The 13,390-nt window shown below is 49.2% G+C and overlaps 1 protein-coding gene across 9 annotated transcripts in view; it reads left to right on the top strand.

Annotated features, from left to right (window-relative positions):
• Nucleotides 1-519: 519 nt before the first annotated feature.
• ETV7 (ETS variant transcription factor 7) overlaps nucleotides 520-13,390 on the top strand; it is a 33,930-nt gene continuing 21,059 nt past the window's right edge. For 5 of the 9 annotated variants that reach the window (XR_010157697.1, XR_010157696.1, XM_063812408.1 and 2 more), the window contains exons 1-3: nucleotides 520-1,161; nucleotides 3,024-3,159; nucleotides 12,648-12,812. Coding sequence is in view for 6 of the 9 variants with exons in the window: in XM_063812408.1 (XP_063668478.1) it covers nucleotides 1,156-1,161; nucleotides 3,024-3,159; nucleotides 12,648-12,812 (307 nt within the window). In the remaining 3 variants the exon portion in view is untranslated. The remainder of the gene's footprint in view (nucleotides 1,162-3,023; nucleotides 3,160-12,647; nucleotides 12,813-13,390) is intronic. The other 4 variants (XM_063812409.1, XM_063812410.1, XM_003950817.4 and 1 more) reach the window with 2 other exon arrangements.

Genomic DNA, 13,390 nt, shown 5'->3' with positions numbered 1-13,390 from the left:
CAAGCGATCCTCCCACCTTGGCATCCCAAAGTGCTGGGATTACAGGCATGAGCCACTGCACCCTGGGCATCTTTTTGTATATTCAGGAGCCCTTTGGCATTTCCTTTTATGTGGACTGTTTATTCATATCCTTTGCTCATTTTTTTTTCCTACTGGGTTTCTGGCCTTGTTCTTACTGGTTTCTTATTGCTGGCCTAGAGCTTGTGATGATATACCAGTGCTAAGCCTACTTTGTAACAGCGTCTACACCCTCAGATTTTCAGCAGAAGGTTGTTAATGCTTTTCTTTCCTTTTCTTCTGCTGGTTTGTTTTTATGCGCACAACCTCTCTTGAGACGGGGAGCTGAGACAGATGGAAAGGGTGATGGGTGGGCAGGCACCAACCCTGGAGCACCCAGAGGCCCAGGAAAAGGTGTCAGTCGGGATCTCCGAGTAGTCTGGCCCTGCTCAGGAGAGCACAGCCGCTCTGATGGTGGCGCGACGGTTCCGGACCTGTGGGGCCTCCGCGGGGCCAAACGGCAGGCCGAGACAGTATCGGGGCCGGGAAGGTCACTCACCCCTAAAGGGAGAGGCACCGTGCGCGGCCCCTTCCTATCCTATGTGCGGAGACGCACAGGGTCCTGGTCCTGGGCTCGGGACCGTGAGAGACGCAGTTGGTTCCGAGTTCAGGACCAGGGGTCCCCTTAGATCCTCAGATCCTGCAGAATCCCGCCTCTGCCCCAGTGGGAGCCAAGGCCAGGTCGCCAGAGGGACTGTCCGCCGGCTGGAGGCTGTGTGCAGGACCCACGCCTCCCAGGCTAGCGAGCGGGCAGCGCCCCGGGGCTGCGCTCCCACGGGGCCGGCCCCTGCCCTGCCCTGCCCTGCCCCTAGCCCGCAGCGGCGCAAGTGGAACCGCATCCCGCTCTTTCGTTTTCGTTTCCCGGAAGGATAGCGATTACCGGAGCGCCTCGCGCGCCTGCCCGCCTGCGGAGGACCCGGGCGCACACGCCTTGGCGCTTCTCGAAAGAGATTTCCTCCCACGCGACCTTCCAGTTCTCGGAGCCAGGTTAGGGGTTTGGCGGAGGAGGACTGCGGGGCGCGGGCCTAGGGCCCCAGCAGCCACAGCCAGGGGAGCGCTCAAGACAGAAAGCCGGTGGCTTCCTCACCTCCACCTGTAATGCAGGTAAGAGCCTGGCGGCTGAACACGCAGCGCGCACGCAGAGCCACCTGCTCCCGCATCCTTTCCTCACCACCTAGATTTCCAAACCTATTTTATCTGACCTTTTACCTGGCGGGAATCTCTCTTTCCAACACATTCCTAAACCTCACACCCATCCCTCACTCACTTCCCCTTCCACCTCCAGACGCAGGTCACCGCCCCTGACTCTCTCGGTGTCATACACAGCTCTGAAGGCATCACGCACAGCCCCTGCGGGCCCTTTCCGCAGCCCCCTTACCACTGGTCGCCCCTACACCAACCAGATGTGAGGTCTTTGGAAGTTCGTGCGCCAGCCGGGTCCTCACAGCTGGTGAACGCATTCTCGCAGGGAGCCCCTCTTTAGCAGCCCCTCCCCACTCGCCGGTTTTCTAGGTGCCTCGAAACTGCCCCCAGAGCTGGCGCCCCGTCCCACTCCAAGGCCTTTCTCCACTCCCCTCTCGCCAGGACCCATACCCATTATCAGACCCTTCCCTGGCCTCCATGCTGAAACCCAGGAGTCTGATCCTCAGCAGCTCCGTGGCTGGCGTTTCCCAGGCAGCTACAGCCTCGGAATTCCCCGCTCCTCTTACTTGGATGAGGATAGAGGAGTAGACAAAGAGCTTCCTGCAAGCCTCCTTGGCAAGTCCGAGGCAAGTCCTGTGCCTTGAGCCCCTTCTCCAGCAAGGCAAGCTTCCCTTTCCCCACCAGGAGGCAACCCCTGAGGTCTGATTACTTGGGAAACAGCACCAAAGGGGGGCCGGCTGGAAATGAAGTGAGAACGACCCCGAAAGGTGTTGAATCCCCTTTCGCAGCAGCCAAGGCTTCTGGAGTTTGCTTTGCTGGCTCCGATCCAAATTCTCTCTCGGCAGATATCTCTCCTCGGATCCCAAGAGATGAAAGTAAAGCTTTTGACAATCCTAGAGTGAAAAATGACTTGATGGAGCTGGTTTCACTTTTCCTTTCCGTACTGTGGCAGCCTGTGGCTGGGCATGAGCCCGAAGGAGCTTCCTGTTCCTACAAAATCCTGCCACTTTCTTCATTTTCTCATCTGAATGGATGAACCCCGTCATCTCTGGGGGCCATGCTGATTGTTGAATTGTAAAGATACAGGCTTCCCGTGGTGAGACCTTAGGATTCAGAAATTTATCCTTATCCTTTCTTTTTCTCTTTTGAAAATAGTGTTTGTTTGTTCTGAGACGGAGTCTTGCTCTCTTGCCCAGGCTGGAGTGCAGTGGCGTGATCTTGGCTCACTCCAACTTCCGCTTCCCGGGTTCAAGTGATTCTCCTGCCTCAGCCTCCTGAGTAGCTGGGATTACAGGCGCCGGTCACCACACACGGCTAATTTTTGTATTTTTCGTAGAGACAATGTTTCACTATGTTGGTCAGGCTGGTCTCAAACTCCTGACCTCAAGTAATCCACCCGCCCCAGACTCCCAAAGTGTTGAGATTATAGGTGTGAGCCACCGCACCTGGCCTGTTTATTTCTGATTTAAGGTCTTTTGATCCTGGCCCCTCAGGTTTCCTGTGTTGTCCTCACCAAGGATCCAGTGAGGATTCCTAGGCTTTCAGATTTCAATCATACAAGTCTTGGCAGGGGATCCCTCTTGGAGTTAGGCACATGCATGGAAAGCTTGAATTGGAAGGATGTCATTTATTGTGTCCACTGGGTACAACATGTTGATGGTACTGAGTTGAAGATATACATGGTTCCTACCTTTAAGGTTGATGCAGTCTACTGGTGGAGATAAACACTCTTTCCCTTCCAAAAAAATTCTTAAGACATTTAAAGATGGCTGAGCCGTCACCAAGATGCTCTTCTTTGACTGTCCTGGTTTTTCTCTCTCTAGGAGGGAGAATTGGCTATTTCTCCTATAAGCCCTGTGGCAGCCATGCCTCCCCTAGGCACCCACGTGCAAGCCAGATGTGAAGCTCAAATTAACCTGCTGGGTGAAGGGGGGATCTGCAAGCTGCCAGGAAGACTCCGTAAGTAGAGGGGAGGAGAAAAGCTGAGTTTTTAAAAGTAAATTTTTATTTTGTTTTAGATCCAGGGTCTTGCTCTGTTGCTTACTTAGGCTAGAGTGCAGTGGTGTAATCATAGCTCACTGCACCTTCAACTTCCAGCTCCTGGGTTCAAGTAATCCTCCCACCTCAGCCTCTGCAATAGCTGGGACTACAGGCACACTGGTTAATTTTAAAATTTTTAGTAGAAATGGGAATCTCAGTATGTTTCCCAGGTTGGTCTTGAACTCTTGGGCTCAAGCTATCCTCTCACCTCTGCCTCTCAAAGTGCTGGGATTACAGGTCTGAACCACTATACCTGGCCCTTAAAATTAAATTTTTTTTTTAAAATAAGAGACAGGGTTGCTCTATGTTGCCCAGGTTGTTCTCAAACTCCTGGGCTCAAGTAATCCTCCCATCTTGGCTTCCCAAAGTGCTGGGATCACAGGCATGAGCCACTGTGTCTGGCCAAAATTTTATATATATCTCATAACATAACTTTGTATCGCATAAATATATACAATTATTATTTATAATTTGTCAATTAAAAATTTAATTTTCTCCAGGTGCCAAGATTAACTTACCTTCCCTCTGTTTGCTGTTTCTTTGCTGAGTTTTCTTTAGCTTTTTGTCTGTGATGGAGTCTCACTCTTGCCCAAGCTGGAGTGCAGTGATGTGACCTCAGCTCACTCCAACCTCCGCCTCCCTGGTTCAAGCGATTCTCCTGCCTCAGCCTCCTGAGTAGCTGGAACTACAGGTGTGCGCCACCACACCTGGCTAATTTTTGTATTTTTTAGTAGAGATGGGGTTTCACCATATTGGCCTGGCTGGTTTTGAACTCCTGACCTTGTGATCCACCCGCCTCGGCCTCCCAAAATGCTGGGATTACAGGCGTGGGCCACCACGCTCGGCCAAGGTTAGAAATTTTAACACAACTTCTAAGAAACACTTTCTAATAGTGAGGTTCAAGCACAAGACCCACAACTCTCCTCTGAGCCCTGGGAAATCCTGTTTCCCTAAGACCAAACTTCCTAAGCTCAGAAGCTCACTAAATATCTATTGAATGAATGAATGCATGAATGACTAGGGATCTTCATCCAGAACACCAGGACCTCCAAACAATGCAGGATCACTTCTGTGGGCCCTTCTGAGATGGTCACCAGATCTTCCTGCACACTTCTAGGGACAGGCATTTCCTCCCCTCTTGAGGCAGCCTATTCTCTGATTGCATAACTCAGGGTGCAGGTCATCGTGGCCTATTTTCTCCTAGATTAGAACTCCTGAGCTACCAGTTCTGTTGCCTTGGGTTAGATTTCCCCAGGAGCAGACCCTAAAACACTGGTGAGGAGTGGGGAGGAAAGACAGAGAAGAGAAGGAAATCCCAAAGGTGTTCTTTTGGTCCAGTTAGCACCACGGGGGTCTCTGGGGACAGTGAATCCTAAGTTATTCCAACCAGTGGGTAAGGGGATTATCCACTCACTTCCCTTCCATGACAGCATGAATGCTGTTTCCAGGGGTATTGGCTCTCCAGCATTTCCAAGTTACCCTGTACACTGGCTAAGGGGTTCCTGCAGCCAGAAAAAGCCCAAGGCAGAGTCAGATGGGGCATTCGGCAGCCTTCAGAGTGTGGAGGTGAGAGGCAGGGCCTATGGGCAGGGCCCCAGCAGCATCTTCTATACCTGTCATCTTAGATTCCATGACTCATATTTATTGGAACATCTGCAAATATTCAGACAATACAGTTTTGGCCCTTAGTAAACACCTGACAGTTTTAAAAGATAGGGGATGCCAAATGACTCATTTTCCTGTCAACAGCATCCCAAACAAGCAAACTGCTGACACCAAATGAAGGTTCAACTTTTCAGCCCTGTTGGGGGTGATCTCAGCCCAGTTTCCTAAATTTCTGGAAGCTGGGTTTCCATCTCTGCCCATCTCTCTGATGTTTATTCCCCGTCACCCACCCCATTCCCTCCCCTACCTCCAACCTCCATTTTAGTAGTCAGGACTGATTTGCCTCAGCAGGAAGTGAATAAACAAAACAGATCTTGTTTAGCCTTGTGAGTTGATGCTAAGAGGAGCACGGAAGTTATTTTCCTGTAGAGCTCACTTTTTTTGTGCCGATTTTCCTGACAAAGATGTGTAGTAAAGCAGTGGAAAGTCCACTCTGAGGACAACCGTGATGTCCAGGGTTGTGGCAAGGGTCGGGAGGTCTACTGGGATGGAGGAGTGGGATTCACGGAGATTCACAACTATGCTTCCCTGTATGGAAATGGGGAACAAAAGAGGATTCTCACCTCCCCATCCCTGGTCCATGGCCATGAGGGTCTGCCCAAGGCCAGAGTGAGTCAGGAGCTATGGGGGGACGCAGCTGCAGGGCAGGGACAGCTGGCAGTGCAGACTCTAGGACCATTTTCAGAACTGGGCTGATGTCACAGGGGAGTGGGAGGAGGTGATGCGCCCTCAAGGGACAACTTGGGAGAATTTTGAGAGGAGGCAGTTCAGAGATGGTCACCACCATGGCCTCACTCAGTGACAGAGAAACTGAGACTCAGGGAGGGCAAGAGTCAACTGTGATGCTAATGGCCAGACTAGGCCTCCAACCCAGGACTCTTACTTCTCGGTCCTGCGTCTCTTCTTTTCCCTGGAGCTTATTCCCCAGAGAAAAGGTCTGTGAACTTCTCACTTTGGATGCAGAGGAAATGAGACTTCTTTGTGTTTTGAAATTGACTTTCAAAGCTCCTAGCTGTAAATAAGCCATGGGAAGAGACGTAGAGTGCCGTGTCCTATATTCAGAGTCGCAAGGAGAGGGATAACACCTCTCTGTGACTCCCTGGAAGTGTAAAGCAGGAGAAATGGGCCTTTGGGAAGCTTGAACAGATTTTGGGTGCCCATGCTGAAGTTCACATCCTTCACATGTGAGAGAGTTCCTGGGCACTTCATTTAATAGATCAGCGCTAACAGTTGTGGCTTCCCGGTATTCCAGACCAGGGCTTCTCAGATTTTAATGTGCACATGAATCTGCTGGGAACCGTGTTGAAATGCAGATGCTGGTTCAGCAGTAGGTCTGGGATGGGGCCTGAGATTCTGCAGATTTCTAATAAACTCCTGGGTAATGCTGATGCTGCTGGTTTGAGAACCACATTTTATTTATTTTCAAAGTGCTGGTCAAGACTTACTAAGGAAGTGAAATCCACTTAGTGGACCAAGATAAATATTTTTAAAAATTGAAATAGAACAACACATCAGAGCGCATTATAAATAGTAAAGGTAGCTGAGATTCGTGACTACTTTGTTTAGGCTATTTATATATACGTGTGTGGGTACAAAATGTTATTTGTTTACCATGGGTTGAGGTCAAAATGGTTTGAGAAATGCTGCCCTAGATCATGGCCTATGAGAAGCAGGAAATTAGATGGATGTGGGTGTAAAACACCAGAGAGGTGGGGTGGAATGGGAGGATGGAGATTAAAAGCGAATGTTCTAATTCACTGGAACGTGTGAGTACTGACAGTGACATCACCTGGCAATGAAAAGGAATGTGGCGGTAAGGACCCAAACAAACGATGGGGAATTCCAAGAACTATTAATATGAGGATAAAGAACCTCTCCCCTCCCTAAATGCAGGGTCTGGGCTAGACCATATGCATCTTTGTGCAAACTGGAAAGACTCCTCCTTTGGGGAGAAACCAATCAAAGTCCCAGCTGGATTTCACCTCCATCCTCCCATTCCCCTCCTCTGATGGTATCTTTGTGCAGTACACAACGTGAACTGTATGCACTGGCCCTGCCCCGACAGTGTGGTGATGACCGTAAAGCTTGGTGTGATTACCAAGAAAAGGATTATCGACCAAGACAATGGGGCCAAGCAATGGGGTGACAGATTTAAGGAGTCTCTGAAGACACCATGACACACAATAAACTAAGGACATGATAATTGATAAACCGTAGTCATCATGGCAGAGAAGCAAGCTAGTCTCTCTGTTTTCAGGCTGGGGTCTGATGATCAGCATCCTGATCATCAGAATAAAGGCCATTCATTCGTTGGGTTTTTATTCTTGACGAGGTATTGTGATGAGCATACCGTATTTATTATCTGATTGAATATATTCAGTATGCATGGAAAGTAGCTTTTTTTGTTATCTCCGCCTTACAGTTGTGTAAACTGGGCCATAGGTGAATTATCTTGTCCAAAGCCACCTACCAGTAAAGTGGTGGAGCTGGGATTTGAATCGGCATCCCTCAGACCCCACAGCTGTCATTTGCTTTGAGAAACTGCCTCTAGCCTCAGGTGATGATAGCTCCCATTTTTAGGGTACTGGCCAAGCACTTTAACTGCCTCCTGCATTCTTCCTGCAAGGGGATCTTGCAAGGTAGGGAGAAGCCAGCTGTGCATTCTGATTTGGTTGCTAAAGGCTGGTCAGGCTCTGTGGCTCCTGGAGCTCACTAGACCCAGTAAACTGCAGGGGTGTGGTGGGAAGTGGTGGGAAATAGCTTTGGTCAGGTGGGGAGGGGCACTTTGAGGGGTCTTGAAACCAGGACAGAGGGGTTTTGACTTGATGGGCTTGGTAGTTGGGAACAATAGTTTCTTCAGCAAGAGAGTAAAAGGGATGCTGTGGGAAGAGAGGTCCAGTCGGGGTCGGGGTGGGAGTCAGGGGCTGGAGAAGGGGCAGGCAAGGAGGCCCTGGGGGTGACCCCACACTGCTTTGCTCAACTCACTTATTTAAGCAATTTATTTTTATTGAGCAGCTACTATGTGCCAAGCATTGCTATAGGGGCTGGAGAGACCACAGTGACTGAGACAGGCAAAGTCTGTGCCTCCTGGAGCTTACATTCTAGTTGGGGATTCAGTGACTATGTAAAGAAGCGCTATGTCCACAGATAAGGGCAGTGGACGTGATATAGCTGGGAGGTGGAGGGGAGCCCCCACATGTAGCCCTGCTCTGGGAGGAGGTAGGGGACACAGTGTTGACTCTTCAGGGAGACACCTGAGCCCTCCAATTGTGTCCTGGACAGGCAGCTCCTCTTGCTGCCCCAGCCAGGGGACTCTGTCCATATCTGCCTTGGGAGCTGGGAGTCGGGAGCTGGCCAAGCTGGAAATCCTCAGTTAGCAGGCCACTGGGCCGGGAGAGTGAGGTGACATTTGCCTGGAGTCTTGAGAGACAAAGATGGTTAATGGGAAAGAACTGAAAATGCAATGGATTATTGCCAAGAGAGGGAGAGGCCGGGGGCTGATCTGCAGGTGAAGTCCCACATTCACCTTACATTGGGAAGGGGAGCCCCAGTTACTCTCATCCTGGCAACTGGGTCAGGGAGACTTCTTGAGGGTGATTGACGCCCTAGATAATACCCACCAGGTGTTGGACCCTGTGCCACGCATTTTACGTGTATTACCTAATTGATATTTATAGCTCTATGTGTGTCAAAAAGCACATGCCACATGCCAGATGCTGCTTTAAATGGGTTATCTGAAAGCATCCTTGTGACAGCCCTGTGTGGACAGTACAATTTTTTTCATCATCCTTGGTTTTACTGATGATGAAACTGAGGTACTGTCATTTAGGTCACATTATTTACAGCTGGCCTGGCAACATCATCTATGCTTTCTGTTGTTGTTGTATGTTTTTACTTTTTTTTTTTTTGAGATGGAGTCTTGCTCAGTCACCCAGGCTGGAGTGCGGTAGCTTGATCTCAGCTCACTGCAACCTCCACCTCTGGGGTTCAAGTGATTCTCCCGTCTCAGCCTCCCAAGTAGTTGGGATTACAGGCACGTGCCACTGTGCCTGGCTAATTTTTTTATTTTTAGTAGAGATGGGGTTTCACCATGTTGGCCAAGCTGGTCTCAAACTCCTGACCTTGTGATCTGCCTGCCTTGGCCTCCCAAAGTGCTGGGATTACAGGCGTGAGGCACCACGCCCGGCCTTCTTCTTTTTCTTCTTCTTCTTCTTCTTTTTTTTTTTTTTTAAGAGACAGGGTCCCACTCTGTTGCCCAGGCTGGAGTGCAGTGGCACTATCATAGCTCATTGCATCCGTGAACTCTTGGGCTCAATCCCTCCCTCCTCAGCCTTCTGAGTAGCTGAGACTATAAGCATGCACCACCATGCCTGGCTAATTAAAAAAAAATTTTTTTTTGTAGAGTCAAGGGTCTAACTATGTTGTCCAGATTGGTCTCAAACTCCTGGTTTCAAATGATCCTCCCTCCTCTGCCTCCCAAACTGCTGGGAATTATAGGCCTCAGCCACCACAACAGGCCAGGAATCACAGTTTTGAATTTTCAGGCTGACGCCTCCAATATGGTGAACTAGGGAACTACACAAAAAATATGAGTTCAGGTACAATGCAATTGGCGGTTGACACCCTAGCCGCGGAAGCCCTGGCTGGCTGTGGAGGCCTGCCCTCGACCCCTCAGGAATCTGCCCATCGTGTGGCCTCCACATTTTACACTAAGTCAGCTTTTGGCGTCTCATGTATCACCAGACTCATCTCCCATCGAGGCTCTAAATTCCTATCTTCACCAGCAAGGCATCCTTTTCCCTGCACTCCTGCTATTAAATATCTTATTCTTCTCTGATGGTACATTTCCCTGACTATTGAGGTGACATGTCTTGTCACATGCTTATTGGTGGATTTGCTGTGCCACAGGGGATCTCACCTGGCAGCAATTTTGCTGCTCCTTTCCCCCCGGGGACATTTGGCCGTGTCTGGAGACATTTTTAGTTGTTAGAACTAGGCTGGCATTGAGTGGATAGTGACCAGGGTATTCCTAAACATCCTACAACACACAGGATAGGCCTTCACAGCAAAAAATTATCAGTCCCAAAGAGTCAATAGTGCTGAGGCTGAGAAATCCTGCTTTGCTGGGATTGCTGGAAAGATTTTTTTTGTCTTTAAAAAAATCAGTTTACAGATGCTCTTGACCTATGGTAGGCATTAACCTTTTATCTGTCATCTGCATTGCAAATATTTCCCCGAAATCTATCCTCTTTTAGTTTTGTTTATGGTATCTTTTGCAGCAAACACAGAAAATTAATGTAGTCAAATGTGTGTTTCGTTTTTATTACAGCCTCTGCGTTTCCTGTCATGGTTGAGGTCCCCTCTGCTCTTATTGAGTGCATTTGGTTTTTGATTTCTACTTCTATTAAGATTTGTATTGTTCTATTCTTTAGGCCTTTAATCTACCTATAATTAATTTTTGTGAATGTGAATGGTGGGAGGTGAGGACCCAAATGTATTTTTTTCCAGGTGGAGAGTCAGGTTTTTTTTTTTTTTTTTTTTTTCCGTATTAGATTAACTATCCTTTCCCTCTGAATTAAAATCCTGCCTCTGTCATGTATTAACTTTACAAAATATACATACACACATAGGCACGCGTGTGTGCGTGCATGAACACTTACTTGCTCCTGGGCTCCACCTTCTTTTCCAATGATACTTGCCAATCGTAGCATAAGACCATTCGATCTTAGTTGCATGGCTTTGTCACATGCAGTACCACAGAGGCCAGTTCTCACATGTATTCTTTTTTCCTGCCTTAAATAATTTTTTTGGCAATTTCAGACATTTACTCTTTTCTCTTACTCATTTTTAGGTCCCAAAATAGAAGTAAAGGAAACCTTTCCTCACTCTTAAACTGGGCTCTAGCGCCTTGCTTTCTGTTTTCTCAGCACAGTGAACGTTCCCTGTGTGCCGTCGGGAGGACTATCGTTAGAGTTATTGGTGGTGGGGCTCCTCCCTCCTGCCAGCCTGGTTCTGTGCCGTGTCCCTAGCCCTGCACGGTGACTGATACAAGCTGGTACTCATTAGATATTGGCTGAATGAATGAACAAGGAAGAATGCAGATCTCCTTTGTTTTAAATGTTAAAATTAAGTTCATTTCCTGTGTTGCTTTGAGTATAAGGGAGCAGAGGCTGGTCTGGTCTTTATCATTGCCAAGGTGTGGCCTTGGACAGTTGCTTCTCTCTTCTGCCTCAACTTTCTTACCTGTAGAACTGAACCCAGTGAGCTCTGAGTCTTTACACTAGTGCAGTCATAAAATAGGATTTAAATTTATGTATTTTTTTGATACAGGGTCTCACTCTGTCACCCAGGCTGGAGTGCAGTGGAGCAATGATGGTTCACTGTGACCTCCTGGGCTCAAGCGATCCTACCACCTCAGCTTCCCAAGTAGCTGGGACCACAAGTGTGCATCACTATGCCCGGCTAAATTTTCTTTTTTGTATTTTTGGAGAGACGGGGTTTTACCAAGTTGCTCAGGCTGGTCTTAAACTCCTGGGCTCAAGTGATCTGCCCACTTTGGCCTCCCAAAGTGCTGGGATTACGGGTGGGAGCCACCACGCTCAGTCTATTTTAAATATTTTTTGCCCACAAAGGCAAATGTGTCAAGGGCTCATAAAGTCATAACGTAGCCCTGCTGAACACTATCCAAAACTTGGCATTAGGAGCGTAGCAGTCCCAGGCAGAGTGGAAACGTGGGGAGAATAAGCAGCCACTTGTCTGGCTACTGCCAGAAATAAAAACACATGCACTGAAGGTGAGTGTAGGAGGCTCCCTTGTCCCCTGGGCTGTTCCCTGAGCAAACCTGATTCCAAGTTGGCGCAATGGAGCAGAAAAGTTCAATAGCCAGACAGCCTGGCTGTGCCTCATGCTGCCTGTATGCGTGTGGGCTAGTCACTTAACCTCTGGGAGCCTCACTGCCTCATTTGGGAAACAATAACATCCCTTCCTTTTTTTTTTTTTCTTTAGAGGGAGTCTCGCTCTGTCGCCCAGGCTGGAGTGCAGTCGCACGATCTTGGCTCACTGCAACCTCCGCTTCCCGGGTTCAAGCGATTCACCTGCTTCAGCCTCCCGAGTAGCTGGGACTACAGGTGCATGCCACCATGCCCAGCTAATTTTTGTATTTTTAGTAGAGATGGGGTTTCACCATGTTGGCCAGGATGGTTTGAATCTCCTGACTTCGTGATCCGCCCGCCTCGGCCTCCCAAAATGCTGAGATTACAGGCATGAGCCACCGCGCCTGGCCAGTAACACCCCTTTCATTGGGTTGTTCAGTCATTCAAGTACTCACTCAACATGTGTTTTTTGAGCACCTACTGTGTTCCAGGCACTGTTCTAGGTGCTGAATACACATAACAGTGTGCTCCAGCACACCTGGTCCAGTGCCGGCACATAGTAGGTTCTCGTTAAACACTTGTTGAATGAATGATTGGAAAACAGGTGGTGGGGAGGTACCAACAATAAATAAGTGAATACATATATGATACATACATAATGATAAACACGAACATATAATTCTATCCAATGTAAAATGTAATTACAAAGAACGTAAGGTGCTAGGAAGGAAAGAAACAGGTGGCAGCGACAGAAGATGATGGGGGTTGGGGGCCAGGACAGGGGAGCATCTGCTCAGATGAAGTGTTCAGGGTGGGCTTCTTTGAGGAGGCCCGACGGGGAGTGATGGGACTGGTCCTTGCTGGTTGCAGGCATCCAGCCCGCACTGTGGAGCAGGGAGGACGTGCTGCACTGGCTGCGCTGGGCAGAGCAGGAGTACTCTCTGCCATGCACCGCAGAGCACGGGTTCGAGATGAACGGACGCGCCCTCTGCATCCTCACCAAGGACGACTTCCGGCACCGTGCGCCCAGCTCAGGTCAGGGAAACGCACAGGCTTTCCTCTAAGCGGGAACCCTGGTAGGCCAGGATGGCCCAAGTACCCTCGGGTCGCCCAGGGAGGGAGATGGAGGGGTCTTCCTTGGGGAATCATGCTCATTTCCGGCACTGCAGATGCCCCTCTGCATACGTGTGTATCTGGTGGTTCCTAGCTAGAGCAGGCCTTCAGCAAGGGAGTCCATTTGACCACTTGTTTTCAGAGCTGTAGGGGCCTGTTCTGCTCTCTCGCTTTCTCTTCCTCTTATCTGTGGCCCTCGTCTCCTCTATCCACTTCCATCCTGTTGCCTCCCACCCGCTACCCCTACTGAACAAAAAACCAACTAGAGAAAGATCAAATATTCATTCACACTGAGGTATAAATGGGTGGTAACAGCAAAAGCCTTGACTTCCAATATGACTTTTGATTTTAACCAGAAACTAGGTCTGAGGGCAAAGGAATGAATGTCAGATGATGGTGTTCCAGCAGCAGGGAGTTTGTGGGGAGGGACTGGTGGTGGGAGGGAGGGTGGCCAGTGGTAGCGGGCAGCAGGGCCTTCCAGGAACCTCTAGAATTGCATC

This window comes from Pan troglodytes, chromosome 5 (genome assembly GCF_028858775.2).
Source record: "Pan troglodytes isolate AG18354 chromosome 5, NHGRI_mPanTro3-v2.0_pri, whole genome shotgun sequence".
Lineage (NCBI taxonomy): Eukaryota > Metazoa > Chordata > Mammalia > Primates > Hominidae > Pan > Pan troglodytes.
Note: the sequence above shows the minus strand (reverse complement) of the source record. Positions and strands in the feature narration are given on the sequence as shown.